The sequence below is a fragment of the Anser anser genome, assembly GCF_964211835.1.
Source record: "Anser anser genome assembly, chromosome: 6".
Taxonomy (NCBI): Eukaryota; Metazoa; Chordata; class Aves; order Anseriformes; family Anatidae; genus Anser; species Anser anser.
The window spans coordinates 23,554,954-23,582,326 of NC_139726.1; the positions used below are offsets into that span (position 1 = coordinate 23,554,954).

General features: G+C 41.2%; 1 protein-coding gene across 6 annotated transcripts in view; it reads right to left on the reverse strand.

The window, feature by feature from the left end:
• The window catches only part of LOC310901464 (uncharacterized protein), a 425,578-nt gene that overhangs the window by 158,246 nt on the left and 239,959 nt on the right, over window positions 1-27,373 (reverse strand). For 2 of the 6 annotated variants that reach the window (XM_083841082.1, XM_083841081.1), the window contains exon 1: window positions 8,701-8,885. The exons of 3 other annotated variants lie outside the window; for them this stretch is intronic. In XM_083841082.1, the coding sequence (XP_083697208.1) occupies window positions 8,701-8,834 (134 nt within the window). In that variant the 5' untranslated portion in view covers window positions 8,835-8,885. Of the gene's footprint in view, window positions 1-8,700; window positions 10,282-27,373 lie in introns of those variants that run through there. One more of the 6 variants, XM_083841083.1, reaches the window with a different exon arrangement.

The window sequence follows — 27,373 nt, forward strand, 5'->3', positions numbered from 1 at the left end:
ATTATGTTACTACAGGTCCTGAATGGCACCATTTTGTTGTTAGAATGAACAAAGGATGCCTACAAGGGAGTGAAATGTAAGGTGCTGAGAGAGAAAAGTTTTCTGTGGCATGCTGGGGGAATGCGGGCAGCAAGGCTAGCATGACAGATCGTGATGAATGATGTTACATGCAGAGAGGCTGGGCCAGATGTGTGCATGCAGTGAACGTCTGTCCTCAATGAGCTGGGCAACTTAATGGGACTGAGCAAAGAAAAGCTCCTTTCTAAGATGGGATTTCATCCCCCTTTCTGAATTGTCAGGACCTTTCATTTAAAATGCTACTCTTGTAACAAGGATGACCATGGGCTACAGTGCATTAACCCATTTTGATGGGTTAGGGCAACACAGTAGAACAACTTCATCGCAGACTGGAGTGACACAGGCTCGCTCCATATCAAACACTCTGAAACTGTTTGCTGTTGAGAAAACAATCTCTACCACAATTTTCAGCAACCAGCACAAGCAAATCTGACTCTAGCTATACAATGCAAACACTGAAATTGATGCTAAAAAAAATAAAAAAAGTTATTTCATTTGGGACGTTATTAAAAATACATTTATTTAGGCAAATTTCTGGGTAAATAAAATATTTGGCAGAAGTGTTTTGCCCACCTCTGGTAGCAATGCTGTATGACTGAAATCTTTTATAAGAAAGTAATATTTATTTCCAGAACACAGCTAACATCATATACTGCTGAATATTTGGACATATATTATTGACAGTTATACGGGGAGGAATAAGGTTAAAGTGGCAATCAGGTAGAGTTTATGCCAGTAATCACACTACTTCTTACACCAGTCATCCAGAAAAGAAGTTAAGGAAACTACTGAAGTTTCCCCTTGGTTTCCTTTCCATTGCAGTTTCCCCTCTTTGCTAATGAAATGCACATAAACATACACAAATAGCAAAGGCTTTTTTGTGTAGCTTTGTAACAACATCTCCTGTGCCTGCATCCTTCTGTACTGAGAAAGCTTTTTTATGTTACAGGCCATCTCCAGCACTGTTGGGAGAAAACGTGTCATGAACTGTTAGGGGTGGGTAAGCTTGGCACCAGAGTAATGTCACATTGCAGCCCATAGTCATGAGATAGATATAAACGTTAGAGGCAGCACCGAAAAATCTGGAAAGTTTGTGTGGCTCTAGACTGAAGAAAGGTCTGTGTCATAAAGCCAGGGCTGATAGCAAGAGTAGAGCAAGCCCATGTAGGACAAAAGCTTGCGAAAGTATTCTACAGCTTTCTGCTGCCTGGGTTTCTTGAAGAACAGCATTTCTGTATAAAGTGGGTGATCTTTCGGTTCTTTTTTCCTTTGGACTGACAAAATTTCAAGCAACTTAACAGTAAAATCAATTCATGTAAACTTTATGTGACTTTTCATTGGCTGTCAAGGACAATTAGGACCTACCCGTTAAAGAAGCACATTTCCCTCCTGCATCCATTCTTTATCTCAGTGTATTACAGTGAGATGTCCTTTCAGTGGGTGTTTGATGAAGAACAATCATTTTTTTGAGGCCTTTCTAAGAGACAAAAGTTAATTGGTCCCACTTTACTGACCTACATCAGGTAATTTATCTAAACACTGTAATGTAGTCATATATAAAATGGCAATTCCTTCACTGCTCAAGCAATGTAGCAATTACCTTTATTTATTTATTTCAACTTGCCAGAGATGTCAGTCATGGGGCTACACTTAGAAGTGTATCAGCAGTTCCCTTTTCCAGGCAATTATATTTTAGAAAGCTTTAATTTTGTTGTACCTAGATGTAATCACAGAGGAAATATGTCTTTAACAATGAATTAAAATTGTTTGGATACATTAAAGTCACAGAGAAGTACAAAATTAGGATGAAAACTATTATCAGGACAGGATTTTATTATGAAATGCTCATAAGCAGCTTGGTATTTTAATATTTTTATGTGGTTATACAACTGTCAGCAGTTTCCTTTCTATTTTCTTTCTCTTCTCTGGGTCATTGGGCAGAATAACAAGTGAGATTTGTAGTTCTTACCCACCTACTATGCTGTTAAAGTTTCTTGCAGATATGCCTTTGATTTCCAATTTATTGGCTCATACAGTATGTTATAAACCAGCAGTTGTATATACAAGAAATGGGAAATGTGGGCCAGTAACTGAATAAAGCCTCTAAGTAGTTTCTGCGCTAAAGTAAAGCGTACTGTTTCAGCTGCAACACATGCCAAGGCACGTACTGATATCTACCACAGCCCTTTGATGGGAACTAGTGGCCATGCACAGCCTCTCTGTGTTCACTGGAGCTTGTAGAACTAAGTGCAGAACCAGGGTTTCATGGTCTCCTGGGTCTGCCTAGGCTTTAGAATAACTTTCCTACAGCAATCAATTGAAGAACCTGCTTATTTATGTCAAGACAGCAGACTATGGCCTTTGGCAGATAATCTTGCCGTTTTCCATGGAATAAGTCACAATCTAAAATGCACAACTAAAAGACATTAAATTATAGTCATGGAGTGAATGTCATCATTACGAGGTTCAGTTGCAGTATGTCAGAGAATGTAGCATTGGGTATTCATGGTCTGCATCAACTGCAGGGGTATTTTTTGTCAGCCTTTATTGATGGTCAATGTATGTGCAATGCTCAGAGCAAGCAGCTCAGAAGGGCATCTGCAGCCTGGGGCTCGATCCTCAGAGCCCAGAAAGCTGAAATTCATCCTAAATGGTATTTTCTTATGTTGGGTGGCAAAATTGGCCATGGAGATCACCCAGGACTACACTGGCATTCTTAGAAGAGGTATCACAACTTGCAGTCCCCAGCATATTAGCAAGGTCTGAGGAGTCAGTTCAGTGAGGCTGAGTGTACAGTCCTTCTCTCCCTGTCTTGTATGGGGAAAATATCCATCTGACAGGAATGGGACTAAAAGAAGCAAACATTTGCTAGATTTCAAAAAGATGATGTCGCTGATAGATGAATGATGGTGAAAAATGGTGGTGGTACTCCAGAGACTTTCAGAGAACCACATCACAGCCAGGATCACCATCAAGAGTCACAGAACTAGGTAAAAAATATACTCTTTGAAATACCTAAACATGTTGGCCTTTGGTCTTTGGTAAATATTATGTAGTTCTTTTTTTTTTTTTTTTTTTTTTTTTTTTTTTGTCTCAGAAGTAAATAATGAACATTTTATAACCATCAAGAAAATTCTCTGCTTTCTCCACTTCAGGTCATCATAAGAAGAATATAAATGACACAGGCAACTGTTATCTAATTAAGTAGATGGACTGATGCTTTTAATATTGATATTTTTTTTTTCCTTTCTGCATTTGGAAATCATAGAAAAGAAAGCAGCTATACAACTTCAAAGCACTTTCTAGCACTGCATGTCATTAGAGATATTTCAGCTGTTCTTCCTATCCCAGCAGCTCTGGCTTTCACATGCTGAACACCCTAAACAATGGTAAGTAGGGAATGGATGACACTTTGCTCACACAGTAGAACGCGGGTGTAAGTACATACCCAAAGGGACATGCCTTCCAATCTGGTTTCAGAGGCCTGCGTGCTCTGCTTGCACTACAATGACATGAGCTCTGACGCTTCCCTGGCTAGGGGGCTGAAGGTGTTAATTGTGATGCAGGGAGGGCTGTGCGCGGGTGCTGCTGCTGAAGAGCCCTCAGCGAGGCAGATGAGGAGGCAGATCTACGCATATTCCTCATGGTTGTTGCTCACCCCACCTCCCTCCCAGGGCACACCAAACGTGTTCTGGTTCAGCTCCGTGCACAGTGCAGCACCAGGGGGCAGAGGGACAGAAGCGAGATGCCCTGGCACTAAACCATGAAGCAAGGAGAAGTCCTGAGAAGTTTGTATTTCCTCTGCTCATGGACTGACTCTACCAGCAGGCCAAGCAGTTTAGCCAGTTACTTGTACTGTCACGGCTTGCCATTAAATAGTTAATACTGCCTTACGCTGAATGCATTGTTATCAGGCCTCTAAGGTATCACATTTGATGGGCATGGTTCACACTTCTCAGAACCATTATTTCAAGCTTCCTGCAAGCTCCTTAGTTTACTCAGGCTTCGTATTATCCCAGTTATTTTTGCAGCTACAAAGGCTGGAAATGCAAGGCCAAGTTCTCTTCCAGGAAGACCTGGCGCAGAGCCGCACGCCTGCAGGCCGCAGCACTCACCCTGGCTGCGAATGGGCTCAGGAGAAAATCCTGCCTGCCGGGCCGGGGACTCAGCCCAGCCCCGGTTATGAGCAAGAGGCTGGCCAGCCACGCTAACGTGTCACTCCTTCAGGTCTATGGTAAAACGCTTTAGCCGTTTTGAAAGCCATGGTCTTTCTTATGCAGCTTTCATTGCAAAAATCTCCAATTTCTTTTTTCTTTCCCCTGCAGCCCCGCCACCCAGGTGTTACCGTGCCACCAGAACACCAAGTTCGGTGTCGGCAGGCAGGAACTTGCAAACGAGATTGACACAGCAGCTGATAACATTTTATTCAGCTTGGGCAAACATAAGACCCAAGACACAAAGTGTCATGAGGCATAAGCTGAAGGGAAGGTGGGGAAGCTGTACTTCAAAGCCAGGAAATAAGGACATTCTTTCACAACAGCAGGTTATGTGTATGGAAAATTACCTACAACCAGGAAAATGTGAAGCTGGTATTTTCAGGATTATATTTGTTCCAGTTTAATAGTCTGTATCTGGTAAATATTAAAACAGTCCTAAGCAATGCTTCTGTAGTTGAAGATAGGTCAGATTTTTTTAATTGCAAACACAAATTTCAGGGCATATAATTCAGTCATGTAAAGCCAGCCACACCAGCCAGAAGCTTGCAATCTAACTGCCATGCTGGGTGCAGTTCCTCCTCCCCTACACAAGACTGTACAAAGCAGCCAAGTTGGTTTTAGTTAAATAACTATATGTAAAAAGAAACTTACTTGGTCTCAGTTCAAATATTGCCCATTTTCCCTTTGACAAGAAAGAGAAGGATTTAAAACAAAGATGAGAATTTAAGAACGGGCTCTTTCTCTAAGAATATCCACTAATTGCTGTGGATGTAGATCAACTCATTTTCATAATTATTTCCAATGCGGAGCTCTGTCAGCATTTGGCACCGTCAGTGGGATATTACTGGAATACACAGTGAGGAATTTAGTCCAATGAGGATATTAAGTCCCAAAGATGCTAGTGGGGCTTTCCACTTTAAGATATGCACAGTGCAGGTTATGCTGCTAAAAAGTAGCAACAGATCTTGTCTACACATGGAGTTACTCCTCCAAAATTATGTCTGGATCCTCCCTATTCCAGAAAAAAAAAAAAAAAAGTGTGTTTGATGCTGTGCTTAAGTCATTTTCACCATAAATTAAAATATCTGAAAGGAAGAAATTTTATTCTAGAGTGAGTCCATACACAGAGTTCTCTAAATACCTTTTGCATTATAAAGTCACATCCTACCATAGTCTTACTCTGAGCTGCAGATAATATTGTATTTATAAAGAATATGTTCTCAGGGGATGAGAAATGTTGCTCAAAACACCATCCAAATGTTGAAAATGTAGTATTTACACTGGATAGATGCCATCCTTGTCTGGCAGGCTAATAGATCAGAAAAAACTGTCTGTGAAAAGATGACTGTGGGAGTGGCTGGGAGTCCAACAGTCACCACCACCCCCCCTCCAGTTTTTAACATAATTGTACATCCTGGTGTTATGGTTTAAATCAGATTTTAAGGAGTCCATTATGATGCATCTGTTTAAAATATCAAGGGGAAGCACAATTCAATAACACTGAATGTACAAGGGTGAGGGCTGCAAATTAATACTGCTGCTCCTGTTTAACTAACTGCCTCTTGTATTAATGCATCTTTGACATACAATTTCACATCGCCGTGGTCCTAAAGAGTGTCACGAACTGTAAATAGTCAGTTTTGCCTTTGAATGTCTTCCCATGCCCTCACATGGTCCAGAGCAGACCTGGTGGTCTTACACACAGTAATCCAAGTTTGTTGATTTGAAGTTCAGATTTCAGTCGAGTTATGCTGTAGTTACAGGAAATCAAAATGTTCTGCAGCTATTAGTCTATTTTATACTTAGCGTTGCCATTTATATTACCTGGAGAAATAAACAGATAACAACCCATGCAAATCATTTGTAGAGGAGCTAATTCTATTTCTTCTAAAGCCAATACTAAATCTCTTCCATATGGTTGATACCAAACATTACAATGAAGTCGACGAAAACGTGACTCCAGTGAAGTCAATGAGTTTTGTGACTGACTTCAGGAGAGCCAAGATTTCATCCATTATCTATCTCTGTAGCGTAGGGCCCAGCTGTGTTACAGTAAAAATAATAAAAATAAAAAATCCAACAACAAAAGCCTGAAACCATTTATCAACTCAGAAAGATCTGGTTAATGTATTGCAAGATAGGCCTCTGTTGGCTGGTGCGTGCCTTTAAATTCTGCAAGCACTTAGAGAAGCCCTGCAAAAGAAGTGGCACATGTGCAGCCCTGGTCCCTGAGCCCAGACAACATCCATCCTGCCTGCTGCAAGCATCCTAGTCGGCTGTGGCTGTGCTTTTCTTCCTCACCCTTTGAGGCCCTTCTGGCAGGCGGACTGCAAACTTTCCTAGGCAGGGCTCGTGTGACTGCTGGTTGTGGCCAGGGATGCAGCTCACGATGTGGGGCACTGAAACGAGCGGGGCTGAAACCGGGTGCAAACAGCGGGAGCTCCCACGGTGCCTCAATGCAGAATCAGACACTTAGCCATCGAGCCTTTATTGCGGCCATTTAAATATAACATATAGCTGCCTGCCACGTCTTTTTGTTGGAACGTTACATCACTTGAAGCTGATATAAAAATTCAGTTGCAAAAGTAATGTCACGCGCTCTGCACCGCCCACCATAAATTAGAAGGCTCAATTTAGAAAAAAAAAAATTTCTCTCACCACTGAAACCTGGATCCCGCACACACAAGTACATAATCTGACTCATGTCCGCAAACCCCAGAGAATAAACGGGCTTGTTCACACCGTGATATTGCACGCATACTTGTTCAGGCAGAGTGCAGCACGAAATAACAAACCACTGATGAACTGGGAGACAGAATTAGATTTCTAAAGAGTGGATTTAAACATAATGGTGGTGTGGCTCTGCACACCACACCATAAAGAGGGACTTACAAGTGTTGCCAAAAGCCAGAAGATATCACACCTGATCCTGAAGAGTCGTTCAGGAACGCAAAGTAACTCCCAAACCCCTTCGTTTCACTTAAAACTCTTCAAAGTAATGTAGGCTTTCACACACCTTAGCCATATGCATGTGGAAGTCTGTAATGCTTCGCTGACTTTTTAATTCATGTGTGTTTGATGCTTTGATCACACTGCTGCTACACTTTCTGCTTCCATTTTTGCAGTCTTTACATTATATCTGGTGACAGAAGACTGAAAATTTCATTAGAGGGCAGAGAAAATCATTATTCAGCTCTCATGGAAAACTTGGGCGTTTTTGTAGATGGTTCAGAGCTCAGATTGTTTTCAATGTAGTAGACAATGTCATGTGGTATTTTTCTTCAGCTTAAAAGGTGCAACTCCTTTCTGTGAACATTATGAGTTGCAGTCATTACCGTAAGACTACTGAAGTTTTATATAAAAATCTGAGATGGAAGAAAAGCAAGGTTTTTTTTTGCTATTTATTCAAATATATTTTATTTCTGCATTTGCCAGTAAAGATATATATAAATTACACAGTAATATCCCCATTCTTTTAATCAGAGGTGATGAACACAAGGATATATAAAACACTACAAGTTTTGAATCAGTGAGATAAATATACATTTTATGCTGTATGGTCCGCACATGCACACAGGTCTAGCCAGCTTTGTATTCAAACACAAACGCCTATTTTTGGAAACCACGCTTAATTTAAGACATTCAAACTAAAGCAAGCACTACACCTACAACTTTCCCATTCGTTCATGTGACTCAAAATAGATCACAATATGTATACAGTTTTTCTTTTTAACCCTCCCTTAATATACAGTGCATGAATCCAAGATTACTAAAATGCAAATTTCTTCCAGAATTTTAGAATTTCTACTAAAAAGTACTTCGTGCTATTTTCCTCCCCCTCTTGGCGAGAACAACGCTGTCTCTCCCTGCTCGTACTACGTCTCTTTGGGGCAGTTTTTGCCTAAGAGCTGCCCGCTCCCGGTCGGGGCCGGTCCGGGGCTTGTGGTCCCCGCTCGCAGCCCGGGCTCGAAGAGGAGCCAGGCGTGGGCAGCGAGCCACTCGTATCCCTACGGGATTTGGCCTTGAACATCAGCCTGGCCACATGAGAATCACTTCTCCTCACCTGCCTACAACGAAACTTGAAGTATTTTCTACCCGCAAAAATGCAGTCAATTTCCCCGTTGTGTCATTCTCGTTTCATCCTCCCCCAGCCCCCGGGTAAATTTCGGGCGGCTTTGCCAGGCGGTTCCGTTCCCTTCCCGGCGGACCGAGGGTGAACCCCGGCGCGGGAGCCCGGGAGGTGCCCCCGGGACGTGCCCCCGGGAGGTGCCCCCGCACCCGCCGCCGCATCCTGGCGCTGTCCCCGTCCCTGTCCCCCTCCCCGTCCCCATCCCCGCCGCGCTGCCGGCACCAGCTGCGCCTTCTCCCCCCGCACTGCCGAGGGCAAAGGAAAGGATGAACTTACGTGGCTCTTGCGGCGGCACCGAGGGAGGGCGGCCGGGCCCCTGGCCGGCCCTGCCCGGCCCTGCCCGGAGCCGCTGCCCGCCCCGCCGGGCGCCTTCCAGCCCAGCTCTCCCCGCATTGTTTTCCCCACTCCATTTCCCTTTTTTTTTTTTCATTTTTTCTCCTTTTTTTTTTTTTTATTTGCACGAAATCGAAAAAAAAAAAAAAGCCTCCCACCCCCCTCAAAAATAAAAAAATAAGAAAATCCCCGCAGACCGCTCGTGACGGGTGGGGGAGCGCCCCCGGCGGCCCGGGGGTGGGCGCTGCGCGCTGCGGGGCCGCCGCATTCCCGCTCCCACAGCGCCGCCTGGCGCCCGGCCCGAGCCGCCTCCAGCAACCAGCCCCGCCACCCGTAGTTAGCTCAAGTGCAATCTTTCTTCTTCTTCTTCTTCCTTTTCTTTTTTTTTTTTTTTTCTCCCTCTCTCTCCCTCCCTCTCTCTCTCTCTCTTTTTTCTTTTTTTTTTTTTTCCTGGATCCTCTTTTAAATCCACTCCACACTGCTTCTCTGTCTATTACATGCTAATTTAATTTTACTATGGACGATATTTTCAGCATTTGCTGAGGACAGTAAATTTTGTAGTTTATGTTATTTCACTTTTTATGACTTTTTAACACTTAATAAAATTTTATTAGAGCACTTTTGTGTTTACAAGGCCACAAAACTCTTGGCAGGTTGTCAGAAGTCCTTTTTATTATGATCCTACTGATATACTGCGAGTAATGAAATAATCATGTCCAGAAATGTATCAAAGGCCAGAGGGATTATCCAATTTAATAGCTCTACAGATGCGCTGCGAGGGATACGGACAGGCAACGCGTCGACAGGCTAAAAAGCCTGTGCGAGGAGGAGGCAGACCTGCTTAATTTCTTTACCATTTCGGGCTGGTTCTGCGCTGTCCTAAAGGCAACCACGCTGTCATGTGACTGCGGGCGGCTTCAATAAAAATGGATTTATTCTGTTGCAAAAAGCTGTTTTCTTTTTATTCTTCTTCGCTATGCATTCAGTGTTGCTGTGCTTGCTCTGTTCTTTCCACTGCTTGCAACATTCATTAAAATACAGTTTGCTGGAAAAAATCCAGTGTCATAGTGCCATTGTGCAGTAAACAGGGGCTTTGGGCACTAGGATCTGGTCTTGCAGCCAAAAAGAAAAAAAAAAAAAAACACAAAAAAAGCAGAGGCAGAACAAGTTGGTGAGAATGAATACAAGCAAGACATTTTACAGTCTTCTGTGCAATGATTGCTTTTTGCTTTGTCTTTGAAAGGGTACAGTTGCAGGAGTGCTCTCATTTGTGCATGTGCCCTCGTTCCACAATGGGCTGTTTTTCTGCGCTGCTGTCTGCGCTATAGCCTGAGATACTGCAGCTGTTTTTAAGGTCATTTCCTTTTATTTTAAATAATTGTTCATTTAACGTATGTTGTTAAACTCATTCTTGCGTCAAAAGGAGGCGATTATACTTCCTGACCCTGAAAGCAAGGTGGGTGGCTTTGTTTTATAATTAAATTTGCTGTGTTCAATTTCATATTTTTCTTTCTCTGCTGTTTCCTAAGGAGCATGCCAAAAAAGATAAAAGGGAGCAATGATACCAGGAACACTTCAATGCCAGTCTTGCCTCTTTAACATGCTTTGTTCCAAATTTTCAAGCTTCGCAGGGACACCACAAAGACATATTTTCATCATTCCACGATTAATTGTTTAATGCACTGTGATTGAAAACCTGCCCCACAAAAGCCTGCAGTGAGACTGTATTTCCACATTTCTAAGGTAGCATGAGGACTTTTCTCTTCCAGCACAAACATATGTAGCATATTTCAAGGTAACTCATGATACTGCCAATAGGGATTTCTTTAAAAGAAAGCAGGTACTATCTGTGTATTTTAAAAATACATTTGAAGAATTCAGAGACTTTGCAAACAGACCTGAAGACAAAGTTTGAAGTGATCAGAAAATTTACATTCAAAATCATGACAATATAATGGTGGACCACATTTTGATATATTTATTCATATTGTGATTCTGCCTCACTCTTGGAAGAGTGCCTCCAAAAGTAACGGGGCTTCTGGAGGAATTAAAATAATGTACAGTGTTAGTAAATACACGAGAAGCTGACCCAGAAGAAGTACTGTAAATCATTTGATGCAGTGTTGCTTCAGGACAGAAGTTTTGTTTTTCCAGAACAATATCATCTACTGTAAATCATATGTTTGCAGGTCAAGGTCAATTTAAACTTTTTAAACCTATAACAGCCATCAAATCAGAAACCTGCAGGATGAAATGATGTGGTGAAAGAGGTGATGGACTGGAAATTGTTAACCTTGGAAGAGGAGCATTTGCAATTGTTCTTTGGAGAGAAAGAAAAAACTGAGAAACTCCTTGAATATAAATATGTATCCATGCTACAGATTGTTTAATCAATGAAGCATCAAAGTAATTTAACACTTTCCTAGGTGCCTGAGTTTACTTCTTAACCAGCAGAAGTGGCACAAGGAAGCAAGTATGCCGTCATCATGGAGAAAAAGAAGCAGAAGGGCAGGATGCGGGAACCATGCCTGGGCTGGCACATGTGCAAGGCTGGCAGGATTGCCCTGGACAAAAGAGGACAACCTCAGTGGAATAATGTGAGGGAGCACCATGACTAGGGATGGTCCTAATCCCTTTGGAGACAAAGGCTGGCCCCACAAGAGGTCCATCAGATGCCAACGGGCACTGTGAGGTCACTTCTGTGGGGAGGAACGTTCCCCTCCACCAAGGATGGCTGGAAGATGAGACTAGAAACATGGGGAACGTGTGTACAGGGGGAAGTCTGAAGTCACTCTGTTACTGTATTTACACATAACCTCTGTCTATGTCCTGGTATTCTCTTTAATAGGTGATCAAGCAGACTGCACCTGTGAAACACAGCATAGTCTAGGCACATAGCACAGCGCCGAATCTACTGGCAATCTGGTGGAAATGAGAAGATACATATTGATCATTGTAACAGGCCAGATCCTAGATCTATTCGGGTCAGTGGAACTTTTTCTATTGTCTACAATGAGACAATGTTATTCTGTTTTAGTTTTTAAAAGCATTTCTCTGTGAGCTTCGTAGTGACTTTTTAATATCAACAAGCACAAAGCTGGACTATGGTATGCTATGGACTGATAAAATGATTAGTAGTAATTTAACACTATCATATGCATGGTTACCACAGTCAGTTTTACAAAACAACTGTGAAAACAATAAATTGTGAAAATCAATCCAGAATTTTTTAGGTAAAGAAGACAAGATGCTCTATGAGAGTTGTTTGGGCTTTAGCCACAGAACTCCTATTGATTCAAGTTGGATTTGTGCAGCTAAATCCCATTCTGATTTCTGAAAATAAATTTAAGGATAATGATGGAGTCACAAAGTCAAGTATATTCCCTTCTGGAATCTGTTAAAGGGACTTCAATCAGGACTTTAATTTTCTTTTACCAAAACTGCCAGCAAAACAAGTGATAAGTACTTTTTTGGGGCTGTTATTTTTATTTTTATTTTTTTTTTATTTTTTTTTTTTTTTTGTTAGGGAAACCATTTATTTGCTGAAAACTGCCATTTTGCAAGTCAGGTGAAAATGTAACGAAAAATATGGGTCCTTCAAAGCAATGAAAACATTTCCAGGGACTTGGTTACTATAACTTGAGAAGAAAGACCTGGTTCATATAGGTTAGATATCATTATGCTCCCCTGATATTCAGGAGACCACAAGCCAAACCCTTTTTCTGTAGGTTCAAATATGGACTGGAGCCCACACCTGCCACCTCCCAAATGAATGCCCAATGCCTAGGTGATGGGGTCTTGCAAAACAGGCCTCCCAGTGAGGACTCTCCAGGGAGCGCCCAAGAGAAGAGAGAAAATCACAGCAAAGTTTAAATAAACAGTCCCATGATTTTTTATCAAAATCCCTGAAGTTTGGTGGCTACGTTGCTGGGGAGTTAGTCTGGAGCTGTGACTAGATCATTAGATTGGAAAAAATGCACATTCCTATCAAAACTTTAACCTTTTCTTTCCTATGTAGTCATCTGCTACAGAGATTAGTATACTGCAGATGTGTAAGAGGACAAAGATACACGAAGATAATGATTTAAAATTAAAGTTTATAAAAATAAGACAGTTGAAATGGTACCTGCATTGTAGTTTTAGTACAGTTTAATGGGCATATGCCAATGAGCACTGTGCCTCTGTGTCCAAACTGATAGATGTCCCCCATAAAAGCTTTCCTGAGAAGAAAGTCAGATAAGTGAAACTAGGTAGAAAAATATCTGTAGTTTCTGCAGCTACAGATTATTCAATCAATGCAACTCCTATCTAACTCGATACTACCATGTCCGTGTATTTTCTTTCTGAACTCTAATCTAAAGCACAAGCTGGATCCAAAATTCCTCTGATGAGTGAGGCAATGTTGAATGTCCAGAAACCCTTCCCAGGGAGTAAGCGGTAGCTCCAGACTACAAGTTTTATGTCCGAGACCAGAAAGGGATAGCATTTATGATTGTCTAGACAAAGCTTGAGGTTTTCTTTCTTGCTTAGTAGCATAGTTATCACTTACAATGTAATGTAGTTTATGTTCTTAAGCTGAGAGGTGGTTATGGAATCATTTCATTCTTTATTGTTTTGGCTTAGTCGCACTTTCTTTTCCTTTGCTTGCGCTACACACACACACATATGTATCTCATTACTAGTTCTCAAGAAAATGTTAACATTTCTTTAGTGTGTTTCCCGGTATCTTATGGAGACAACTTCATAAATGCTGAACATAGCAATACAGAAACAGTGTAACATGACTGCCTCAAAGCACCAAACTCAGCGTAACTACAGAGGCACAGTGCTTAGCCATAGGAATTATAAGCAGCAAACACAACAGGAGAACTTCCTACCTTATATTGGAAACCCTTACCAGACTGCTGTATTCACCCTGCTGAGCATTTAGGGATTAGGGGTTCAACACCCCTGTGAAAGCTATGCATGTGCCCTGTGAAAGCTATGCATGAGGCAGAGCCTTCCCTTTGGCTCTGTACTGGAGGGGCAGCTCTGCCATCCTTGGGGTAGCTGGGGCCAGGAGCAATTTCAAGCATCATCATATTGATCCAAATTCTGCCTTTAAGAGAACACGACAAAAACTGTCAGTAGCCTACTCTGGTCTCAGACCATGTTGTGTCTACCCCTCTCCTTTTCCCACTCCCAGCCATGCTGCTGGGGTGGTTTGCAGGGGAGGGGGAGGGCTGCTACCACCTGCAGGCCTTATTCTCCCTCTTGACCTCTGGTGTGCAGTGCTTTACTGATGCACTCTGAGGCAAGGCTGAACAGATATTTATATCTGTCATATAGATGACAGATACCAGGATCTTAAAATACCATTTTGAAGTGCTGTAGCAAGGAATATGTTACACTGCAAGAGCTATTTAAAAGTTTCTCATGTAAACAAGGACTGTCTCCAAGAAGAGTCCCATGCATAATATTACATTGTAATCATTAGCTTTAAAAATTATTACAAACAAAATAAAACTCACCACATCAAAATGGATTTGGGCTATGTGACCATTCAAAGCTTATTAAAATGACAAACTTAAGCAGGAATGCTTAAAACTCAGCACGTGTCCATGTCCCAGTTTGATGTAAAAAAGACTCCAAAGGCTTTCTTGAGCCTTTCATGAATTATTCCCCAGACTCTAATGCTGGCCAAAGCATGGCCATCACTTGGTTCCAGTTCCCTCCCTCCGTGTGATCTGTCTTTTCACAGAAGATTCAAACCTGACAGTCTTTCTTGTCACACCCATACTCTTGGCAACTCTATTTTCCTCAGGGAAATCTAGCGCCTTATCTTCATTCACACTTAAAAAAGGTTTGGTGTGCAGTGCTTTAACACTTCTAGTAATGCGGCCTTTTCTTGCTCCATAGCATAAACTCAGGGCCTTTTCTCTTAGCGTGAATGTCTGCTAGGGCATGTCTACACCACAGCCTGCAGTGTGCTGCAACAGTCCCTGAGATAGCATCATACAGAACGGCTTTGCTACAGTGGCCCTTTCTCAAGGAAAATTGCCATTTTGCTGAATGAATATAGTCAAGACGTATCTCCACCTTTTTCAGAAACTTCAGCGAAAAACTGTGGTCCTAGTTTCACAGACCGTTCACACGTCTTAGCCCAAGTCTCTAATTCACTAGGGGTAAGCAACAATACTTTCTGCAAAATTGTTGCCCATAAAGTGAAAAGGTTATAGCAATATGTGTTGAATGGGTCAAGTACAGTAAAGGCCTAAATGGTGATGTCCAAACAAGCAGTGCCTGTTGTAGGAATGGGAGTCAAATAGGAGGGGTAAAGAGGAAGCAAGAAAATGAAGGTTACATCCTTCCTAGTCATTCTTTAGCTTTCCACAAAGTAAGTTTGGCTCTAGGAACAGCAAAGGTTTTGGTCAGTTTTTAGACAAGTTGAATTGAGTCTTCTGTGAATAAAAGTTTTGGCAATTCATCCAGCAGGACAACTTTGCACATCAGGTTTCTGTGATTTAAGTGACATCCTTTTTATCACAATGACATTGAACCAACCTGAAAAATGTTTCAGGATACTAAATCCTTCAAGCTTGATATTTGGAATGGGGTCCTCTCTCAAAATTGGAATTTTCCCATCACTGATGACATCTTTGTATTATGGAGTCCCTTATCTTTCATTCTAATGATATTGCATGATATAATAATGATATAGACCTGTCTTTGTGACACACTGAAGACCTGTGATAAAGTGATGCAGTGAATTTTCTCACTGGGACATAAGAAAAAGATGTCTCCTGGACATCCTTTGTTTTTGTTGTACATTTTTTTTTTTAATTCTACAAAATCTTGTTTCAAAACACAAGATAATTCAAAACAGATGAATTTGTATTAGTAAGATATTTCAAAAAGTCAGTATCACGGGGAGAAGGTAATCCTAAAGGTGGATCAAATATACTACTTTTTAAAAAAGTCTTTGAAAAATTAGCTTCTGTTTTGTTCACATTATTTGCATGTCTTCACTGCTTCAAATTACTCCTGTCCAAACACTCTTCAGCCATTTCCCTGGAGGCTAACACTGATACAGTGAACGTATGTCAGTTTAACAGCACATTCTTTTAAAAAAGCCGTAAGAGCCAGATAAGGCCCAACCTATTGCATACAGAAAACCAATAAAAGCTCTTCAGCTACTTCTAAAGCATTCGAACTGGTTGGTTCCATAGTGAATATTAGTGAAGAATATGAAGATGAGTGGTTTCTGCTGATTTCCCACAAGCTTTGTGTAATTTTCAGAGTACTCCCATTTAAGCCTGTGCTCACTAAGGCAGTAGGTGTGTGTACGCTCCTCACAAAAGACGTGAGATAGGATACTTTGTGGAGAGTGAGAAGTCTCTAAAAATTGCTCCCAGTTCCATAAGGAACATACTTTGACATGAAAGCAGTGCCTTTTATTTAAAGTAATCAAAACAGTCTGTGGAGAAAATAGGGTCCATTTTTAATGTTAGTCCATTCTTAAATGTTTTTGGTAGGTAATATACCTGGGGGGAACCCCCTGCACTATAGAAGACGCAACAAATGTTCCAGATATTCAATTTAATCAAAATATCAAATACCTTTCACCGCAGTCCAGTTAACTTTTGTAAACTAAACAAATACTTATGAGACTTTCCTTGCAAAATGGACTTCTGGCAGTGGATATATAAACACACTTTGTAGGCTGAATCCTTTTCCACTAACGTGCTTTGTTTGTGGCCCAGTAAAAAAACGGAGAGGGGAGGGTGGAAGGGTCAGCCGCTGCCTGACATCTAAAATCTTTATCAGTACCAGCAACCCCTCGGTTTGTGTCAGTGATTTGTGGTATTGTTGTTTATCTGTGTATCACTCACTTGGACGCACTGTTTAGATCCAAAGGTCTCAAGACCATTTGCAATCTCTCCTCAGCTTGCTGTACCAGACAGGGCAGACATCTGGCTGTCAGTTATAATTGCGTCCTGCACCAGAAGTTGTTTTTAAATACTCTTGCTTCCCTTTGAACGCAGAACTGTGATACACAACAGTTTCAAGCCATTACTGCAAGAGGCAAAGTCAATCCATGGCTTTAGCCTAGTTTGAAACAAGATTTATGAGAGATGGTGGGAAGGGGGGCCATTTTACAAAAGGGTGGCTGTTTTAGCCTGCTTGGCTTTTAATGATACAGCAGTTTCCTTTCCAGCCCATACAACTTATTCTTTGAACACTGACAGAAATAGTGCATCAGAAAAGTATTTTTGTGGTGTTGCCATGTTTACTGTTTCCTGTTGTCTTTCTTTGGAAGTATTTTAACAGAAATTAGGACTTCACATAAAAACCCTACAGGCTCTGGGATGAAAGGATTTACTATTAGGTTTCCTTCTCACTCAAACATGGTGGACTGTGATTTAAACCCTACAGACTCATGACAGGATATGATGCCAATTAAAAGCACAAAACCTAATTTTTTGACAGAATAATCACATAATCCCCTTTCTATTATCTGGCTAAAGGGTTATTGACAGCACCTTTATTTCTCAGCCCAAATCTTGGATTTATGAGGCTAACAAACTGCTCTTGTTTAAGTTATATGGGCCAATGAATATTGTTGAATGTCCAGGCGCAGGACTGCATTCAATATTGTAAAGGGATGTTTTTCCCCTGGTAATTGTCACACTGGGTCAAGAATGCACAGAAATGTAAGTGGACAGCTGGTTTTGGTTGAAAGTAGAGTTCTGATTTGCTGTTTAATACCAAATCAATTATGAAGTAATTTAATAACAAATCTTATAAAGTGAAACATTACAGAGAAAAAATCAACTGGAGTCTCTTCTGAGCTTTGAATTCAGATTGCGTGGAATACATAGGAAGTTTGGTTGAAAAACACTGCTGCATTAGACACAAAGAAGATGATCTGTTCTGCCTCTTTGAGCTGCCAGTCTGTCTGCTTGAGCCCAATATGTGACCTGCATTGTTTTGTCAAGGCAAGAATTTCGCTAAGATGCTGATACACCCTTAGATGTGAACTATCTGTCTCCTCTCTGACACCTGATCTGACACCAGCTCAGGTCCAGAGGCTGGTATTCACAGCTTCAGCTCAGCCCCTGGTGGACTGAGTTCTCTATTACATACAGTTTTTCCCCAGAAATGTTTCATTTACACACATTTTGTGCAGCGGTGTCACAAATGGGGAGGAAGCGCTCTCTGTCTCAGCCACATGCATGCTTACACAAACTGGAGCCGGCAATTTCCCTAATCACTAAAATCCCTTCTTCCCACATGTAAGTTGTTAACCTTCATTACATCCCCAAGGGGACATATATTAAGCAGAGGCCTGTTAAAATGAAAATAACCATCCCTCCAAATTGCCAAATCATCATATTATGAAGCCCCCTTCTTATAAAGCAAGGTTCATCATCTGCAGTGCCAGGCTAATTCCTGCTCAGAGTTGGATGCAATTATTTCTGCTATACGGTTTTATTTTTAAAAATACCTCATTGGCTTCTGCAGCATCACAACAGCACATATTGTGTTCAATTTTAAAATCACGAGTTTTAAGATGGAGGTACACCTTACAGTTATTAGAAAATTCGTACAGAGACTGCTTTCACATGTATACATACATTGTTTGCTTTGAGCTTCAAGGTTAATTTTTACCCTGTGTGTTTTCCAGATGCACATAGGATTTTCCCCTCATTTCCTGTCTCATTCCTAATCTAAAATCTATTGCCATTTCATAATAATTAGAAAAAGAGCTAGGCTGCTGAGTGAGCAGAGGAACTCCGGTGCCGAAGTGGGTGTGCACGCCTGTCCAAACCACCATTTTATTGCTGTTGTGACTGCAAAATGGTGGTTCTTAGGCTTTGATGAGCAAGGACTAGTAATATGCTCCTCGCGTGGTCATGAAAAATGCCCCTGCCTCATTTAAAGGAAGGCCGGCTTCTCTTGCCTGTACTTGCCTTTGTGTGTGTCTCAGTGCTTTCACAGTCCTCACTTGCCTCAGGACTGCCCGTAATTCCTCTGAGATCTGCAAAGCCACCAAATGCTGATTTCTAATTTAGAGTTCCTCAGGAGTAGCCATGGTGCTGCATGCATGACGTGCAGCCCCAAATGGTGAGAGGACAAAATCACAGTGATTTTGTGTCTTGTGTGTTTATTAATAGAGGACCAAATGTCACACAAGCAGCAGTCCCAGGACCAGTTTGTATGGAGAATGAATGTTTTGCTAGTGAATAAATGGTCCCTCCAGATCAAGGTTGAGGTCATTGGCAAGATCTAGGTGTTAGTTCACTCTAAAGCTATGCGCACATATGAATAAAGGAGCCAATACTTGGACTGTCAGTATGTCTCTTTCATAAGGGATGAGTTCAGCTTTTTTTTTTTTTTTTTTGTCCCTAGTAGTTGGATAAAAACTGTTCATCCCAAACTTTGGTGTAAATACATTGCTGGCAAAATAGCAGCCCTGCCAGGCAATGACCTTGGGCTACCACTAGCTAGATATCAAAGAGCACAACAAAAGAGGGTTAGGAAAATGCTAACTAAATGGAAATTGTCTGTGATTACCCACAGCAGGATGAGCCCTCTCTTTTGCCTGTGAAGAAATAATTTCCTTTCACCCAGGTACACAGCTACTGTGGTAGGTTAGAGAAGGCAGCTTCACAGCGTGCCAGTAAACATGGATGATACAGAAATATGCTAGCAGTTGAGAACCTTTGTGTTGTTTTCCCTGGTATAAAATAGATCCACAGCAACAGTATTTATGGTCTATGCAACAATACTATTTTCTCTCATTGGTTTGCAAGGGCTGTAAATAGAAACAAACAAACAAACAAAAACCTAAGCTATTAAATCTAGGAATAACAAGGCTCTTAAAGCTGGTTTTATTGTACTGGGGTAGGTAAAAGCTTTACATTTTTTGATCTGCGGGTGTTAGATATTCCGTCTGAGCCAGGATTCCTGCTCGGATGTTATTTATCTCCGAATCTTGGGGAAGGAAGGGAGCAGACAGATGTCCTTAAACTGCGGGCACCACCTGCCGGCTGGCGCGGCGCAGGGTGCGGGGCTGGGGCCCCCGCTGCGGGTCCCCCCCACCAGCAGCCCCCGCACGCATGGAGATGGATTTGTATTTTGACGAAAATGAAATGAAACGGTCCCCAGTGTTTTGATTTTACTGACTTCTAAGCGCTCAAGCCAAGTGTTATCCAATTTTTCCCATACAATCTGTTTGGAGAGCTAGCAGTGCATTTCAAAACAGCTTATTTTGATGACATGGTCATAATTCTAAAAAATTTGATTTCCAAATATATACATCATATTGTGGCCTTGCCAGAAAATCATTCCATTGAAAGACTTCCATCTTAAGATTTAGACTAAATACAGGAGAAGTGATTACATGATCTAAACACCTTTCTGGGGGAAGGGGTGGGGGGTGTGTTGCTGTTTGCTGGAAAAAAAAAAAAAAAAGATAAACAAAGAAAGTACTTTCCAAAACCAAAAGCTTCTTTCTGGGGGTCATGAACTGGAGACATTGCGGATACTGTCAAAAATCTAAAGAGGAAATGAAAAATAGCACTTGCTCCTTTTGAATGCATGTGTGTGTTTTCTTTTCTTGATGGCTGGAGGAAAGGAGGCTGCATTTTAACAAGGGTTTTCAGTGCACTAGAAAATGCAGAAACATATCATAATTCCCTGGTTACTTCAGACTGAAAAATCAGAGAGTATGTTTAACATACAGGAACTATGTGTGTGTGTATGCAGCTTGTATCTGCAAAGCAGAACTTCCATGTATAGATGTACGTATGGTGGAATTTAAATCTTCAGTCTCCAATAAAATTGTATTCTGTAATAAAACTGCTGCACCTTGACTCCAGACTACACTGAATCCCAAATTAAACACCCCATTTACTCTACTGTAACAAGCAGAAAGGTTTGCTACAGTGAACACTATTACAGACAGGAAAGGCATATTATCATTCTCTTTACCTTCTGTACATATGATAGCAACACCTAAACAGCCCCTGTGAGTCATATTTTTCTCTAGTTCCTGGCTCCTCTTACAAGAAAGAATTGATGAAGGGAAAAGGTGGATTGAAACGTGATATTTAATTTCACATCACTCCCTTAATTATTTAGCTAGCTGGACAGACAACTCCAGCAGTTTAAAAGCAAGCAAGTAGCATATTTTACTACAAAATGTCTTCCTGGATTTCATGAATAACTCAGTGTCATAAACAGAAACAGCTGGCATGCTGAAGGCTGTGTAGATTTCTTTATGCATTATATATAATGTAGATTCTTTCCACATAATGCACATGAACTATCCTATTCATATCAATGTTTGTAGCCCGCAAATACCACTAAATAATATACCAGGAATATAAAATTAGGAGACTTAAACTTGTTAATGCAGGTTATATATCAGAATCCCATTGTTTAGTGGCGACTTGTCTATTGTTTAAAGGTCTAGCAATTTCAGATGCAAACTGTTCTCCGGTGCTAATTTTCCTATCTTTCTCTAGGAAAGTCATTATAGAATTTTGATGCATTTTTATTTTTTATTCCTGTGGTTATTAAATCTGAAATTAGAGCTCACTGAAGGTAAAAGGAGGAGAGAAAGCCTGTTAACGCTGCTTTGTCACGTCAAGCAGAGCGCAGGCAAGTACAGCACACTGTCTGGGGCTGGGCTGAAGGATTTCAGCTGTCATCTGGAGGCAGCTACCCTCTAGTGGACTGATGGGGAATTTTATTCCCCTTTTCAAGCCCCATCCTGGTCTTCATTTATTAAATACAAGGTACCTTCTCTAAGGATATTCTTGGCTATTAACCTTCATGCATGAGACAGGAGCTGAAAGTTAATAAAATATTTCTAATCAACTGTGGTGATATGAGGCATGGAGAAGTCACACTAGTAAGCCAAGAATGTGAATCCCCAGGCCTCTCACAGCTGAGGTTAATCTGAAGGAAGTTACAAGTTTGAAGTTGTTTTAGATCAGATGTCTAAGGCAAAGAAGAAGGGCTCCATTCCCAGACATCTGATCTAAAGCCTTTGAGCCTTGGGAATTTTGACTCCAGATGCAGGTTCCAGCTCTGCAGATGATCCTTATCTTTAATGGGACCAACTCAAACAGCCACACGTAGATTTGTTGCCATTGTAAAGGACCCAGTGAAATAAGTTGGCTCTCAGCCTGTAGCTTTGGGGGAAATCAGTCCTTGAGCACAAGCAGTCTGAGTTTGGCTCTTCTCTGTTTAAAAGTGGAGTAACCCAAGAAAAAGAAACAGGTCAGGGAGTTGGAAAGATGAAGAATAAAGAAGGATGTGACTGAATTAGAAGTTTTTTGTTTGTTTTGTTTTGTTTTTTCTTTTTTTCTGAGCCATGGAGGGCATTGTGCAGCATTGCTGGGCTAGAGAATCTATTAGCATCTACTGTAAGTTTTGTTCCAACGGATCAGATTTCTGGAGCCTGAGACCAGTTACGATACATCAGAGGAAGCCTCGTAATAGGAAGCTTTATTGCCTTCTGCTAAGTGAGCCAAAAGTCAGGGGCTTTCCCTTGTAAGCACAAGGCTGGGAAGGGGGGTGGGAGGGTGGGAGGTTTTTCTTTTCCTTTTTGCCTGATGTGTTTCATCCTTCCCCACCTCCAACATCAAAGTGTTTGCTAGGGCAAGTCAGCCCTGTGATTCTGGAGCTGTGTATTTCCCCTCTACCAGTAGTTTCCATGCCCATTTCCTATGCCCCAGCTGCCAGAGAACTAACCCTCTGCTGCTTTAATCACTCCATTAATCAAGGCTTTGCAGTGATCAGCACACTCACTCTCACTGCCACAAGGAAGCCTGTTACTTCTTCAGGACACATAATCTCCCACTAGCCCTCCAAGGGTTTTTACTCAACTGAGCCATATTGCCCCACCAGCTAAAATGGGTATTTCACTCCATTTGAATGAGGTGTGTTTTTAACATAATGTAGCTCACATAAGGCTCAACTCAAGCATAGCTCTTCTGTTTTGGGCACTGTGGTGATGAAAAGATGTACTTTGCCATTTCCTTTCTAAGCTTCACAGGTACTGTGATTTCATTTAAGAGAAGAACACTGTGCCATCAAACTAAAGATCAGAAGATAAAAACAAGTCTTCCCTGCTGGCTTCTAGGGAGCTGTGACTATATCCCCATGGGCATGGGGGGTTGTCATATACAAAGACATTAGTACAGCAGTCCCCAGTCCAGTCAGAGCAGTTTATTAGCTACTGTTTTGTACTGGGTATTGCCAATAGATAGCAGATCCTATTATATTAGGAGACTGAAAAATTTTAAATGTAGCCACAAAACAAAAGATCACTGTAAACCCACAGACAGAGCACAAATAAATGAAAAGAAAACATAATAACCTTCCGTGGCCTCTCATACGTCTGACTTGCAAGGGGAATGAATGTGTAGCACTTGAAGATTATTTTTCAGCATCGTTTGCTGAGTGAAGACTTGGCACTCTGCTGACTTGCAGGATGGGGATGTCATTTCTGAAGGTTAAGGGGAAGCATGGAGAATCCTGTGTGCTCAGGGAAGGTGCAGCTCCTGCCTGGTGTGGGGTGGGGCAAGGCTCATCCCCCAGTAGTTCTCCCTGCCATTTCTAGGAAACCTCTCTTCCCATGCATCTGTCCCCCAGCACTCCCTGCCTTTTCCGGAGCCATCCATTTCTGAAGCCAGGAAAATTAGGGAAAGGAAAGGGAGGAAAAAAAGAGCCAGAGCTGCATGAGAGTGTTCACATTACTACCACCATCACTCTAGCAATATGTGAGAGCAAAGGCGCAAGGGTGGGATGTGAAAACAGTGGCAGAAAGGAAATGAGCTCGGAGTTTGAGAATCCCAGCCTGCTGGGAAGGGCAAAATCCTTCCAGTTGTGGCAGAAGGTTCAGCAGAGTGGTGTTTGAAGGAACAGAGGCTGTACAAAGTGGAAATGAGACCAGTCTGCTTGCTGATGCCAACGGGGGACATAGAGAGCAAGCATATTCCTATTCATCAGCTTTAGGCCTTTAAGTATAAGCACCCTCTAAAATGTTCAATGTCCAGTTTCTGCAGCTGTTCATTCCCTTCCCAGATCTAGATCTGAATTCTGCAGCTCAGGCAATTTGTGACTGCTGTGAGCAAAGCACTGTTCACATGAACATGCACATGCACACGCATGCGTATGTTCTTGTGGTGGGCATCTGCAAAAATATCAGCAGCAAATAGAAATAATAACTCCTAGAACAGTCACCAGATACAAACTCTGATGCAGTGCAATCACTACAACAGTTTTGCAGAATCACTTCACTGAGGTGTTTACTTTTCTATCAACTGTGACTACACACTGAAGCTTTTCTTCCTGTATATTAATGCTTGTTTTCCCATTTCAGTTCTTTAAGTCCGGCTTCGTAAATGTGTATCAAATCCAAATGACATGTTTGCATGTGTATAATCAATGAACAACACAAATTATTTATCCCTAGGGATAAAGGACTTGAAAATACAGATGGTCTTGATACAGTCTGATAAGAATGTAAACAGGAAAATATCTTTGTTGACTTATTTCTTAGTAATCAGTAATAATTAGTTATTGTCTAGAGATGAATTATGTTTTTTTCATAAACCTTGCACCAAACAATAGCTAAATGAAATCAACTTTGAATTTCTTAGGATTACTAAGGAATAAGTGCTTGTCAGATAACTTCCTTAGCAAATTAAGAAAAGCCTACGCTCTATTTTTCATTGTTTATTTTTTTAAAGTCTATGTCAAATTTAGAGGCAAAAAGCAAGATCATGAAGTGCCCTGGACTTTTATTTGCCCCTCAGGTGGGGGAAAATCTGGCAAATTGGGCAATTTTTGGCAAATTTGGCAAATTTGGGCAAATTTTTATTTGCCCACTTCAGATGTCAATATTAAATTTTGGGGGTGGTTTTAGTCCTTTTGAAATAATTTTTCTTTCTCACAAGAGCTATAGCTGGTTTCTCGTTTTCAGCATATTATGTTCTGCTTCCCCATTTCAGCTGAGCAAAGACAAACAAACTCTTTTTACCTGTTTGGTCTGTTCTGTAGGCTGACTACATCTCAGCCAGTCATGCATCTCTTGTAATGACTTAGCAATTTTTCAAGAAAGTTTTGATTCGTGGTTTAATATTGGCAAGAAAATAACAGCTGAGATGCACTTGGCTTCAGTAAAATATGTCATGTGATTCTAATAGTAAAATGTCATGTGATTCTAATCCTTTTCCTGGCTTCTAGTTTGAAGAAATCGTGAAGTTACTACAAAGGTCTGCACACAAAGTTTTCTTCTTGTCAAGGCAAAGGAATTACAAAAAAATGACCACAGGGAGAAAACGCAAAATGGTGTAAGCATGGCTGAATTCATTAAAATTCCAATGAAAATTCCTATTTTGGCCCTTTTTTTTGAGCTGTGGATATGTGCTGCCACAGCCTTTGCTGTTACTACTCCCAGCCCTACCAACCATCTCCCCTTTCTGCCCTGTTCACTCTCATGCCTTACAGCTGCCTAGATCTGTTCCTTTGCTCTGACCTGCTCTGAGTCACAGCTCAGTGCTTCTCCACTGGCCTAAAGTAGCCCTCAGACATGTTCAGTGTCTTGATTTTATTGTTTCATACATTGGTAGCACTCATTAAGTAAGAATGGCTCAACCCATTGGTCAAGTGAATGATGTCTGTCTGTTTTAAAGAATATTGTTATTAGCAAATTCAATAACTATTTTAGTATAACTTCATCAATATCAGGTATGACTTGTTATTTTCTAAGGTGCAAGGGAATTAGACCTTTGGCTATATTTTCTAATCCATCTGTTAGCGTGCACTAAAATAAAATAGAAGGTAAAGTTTATTCCCCCTGCATAGTCAACTACCAGTGCAGACTTCTGTATGTTTGAGTGGTCACTTGTTGCAGAACGCCTCCCAAAACGGGAAGAATTCACATATTGCCTTCACAGTGAGGTGCCCTCTTGTATAAGTCTGGTATACAGTCTTGAGCAATCACCTAACAAAAATATTTGTTAATGGTTATCTTTTATGAGCGGAGCTATCTGGACATCTGTGCTGGTAATTGGCAACTGACACTTAATGGAGGCAAGATTCACTGAGGCTGGTGTATGAGGCTGGTTTGAACAAATGCATTTTCTATTGCATATAAGTTATGGAGATCCCTATGTAGTTGCTCTACAGCGTAACTAGCGATGGCCAGGAACTGCACAGTTTGCATTACAGCTTTGTTTAATATAGAACAGGATAACCTCTGCACCTGTCCTTTTTAATATGGGAATAATCAAACTAGCACCCTACTGGAAAACCTAAACTAATACAGAAAAAAAAACACAAGTGAAATTACTGGAAAAAAAAAAAAGTTACATGCTGACATGTATTGGTACTGATACATGCAATTGTAATTCTAATCTACAAGGTCTGCTCATCTTGCAGAGCTGTGCCTTATACCTGACTAGTGTCTGACTTCTTGATAGCCAGACTCAAAACAACCATGTCAACTGGTGGCTTAGAGGGCCCAGTGTTTGCCTCACTGACTGATAATAGTTTGGGAATTTTAAAAAAGGACAGGAATGTCTCAGTCAGGTCTACCGACCAAAACATCACACAGGATGCAGGAGTCTTCACCTAAGAACAGGCCTGATGTGAGTAAATGCACTCTGCAGGGTAAAACCACTGTGAGACTGATGTTTTCTGAGAGCTTTCAGAAGAGACTGACCATGTCCTGGGCAGAAATCACTGGACCCACACAGCAAAATATAGCAGTCCTCATTGGACTTTCCATCAGTTCACAACAAACAGGCTTCCATCAAGCTGCCTGCTTTCTAGCTGGTTCTAGTGACAGAATAGGACTCAGGAGTACAAGTTCACTTCAGGGCAAAATTAAATTTACCTGCAAACTGCCTAGTAATTAAGTCTACTACCAAACTAGGCTGTAGTTCATCACTGACCATCTAGCAGCTGTGAGCTTGGCACCTTGGGAATTACTACTGGGGCTTTATCCCATAATATCTATTGAAACAAAAGATTATTTGGGTGAATAATGCACAGGCTTACTCTCCTTTTGTGTAAAAGTCATTAAAAAAATCTCATGCTAACAAAAGTAGGATAACATCCCCATAGATGGGTATTTCTTAACATTCACGATGTTCCTTCAAAATTCAGGTACAGGAATGAATGAGGAGATCATGGATCTGAAAAAACAGGAGCTTCAATCTCTAGCCCCATCTGCCATGGATTCTGTCCAACGCACTTGTCTGTCTTAGTCGCTCAGCTTTTTAAGTGGGGGTAATATTAATTCACCTTTCTAAAGTGCTATGAATTCTTTAGATGGAAAAAGTGCTGTGTATGTTGAACCCTGAACTCAATTTTGGCAGGTAAGTGAAGAAATTGATTTTGAGCCTATATTTATTTGCAGTTTTAAATTGCACTAACTTCCTTAGACTTACTCCAAATGCACAAATGTTTAATTGACAGCAGAATTCACCCCATACCTTCTTACAGACCACTATTCTAACCACTGAACTACATCAGGCTAGCAGACAGCAGAATCTGGCTCCTTCTATATCAAGATGTTGTATAAAACCGATAAAATCAACTTCACTTCTAT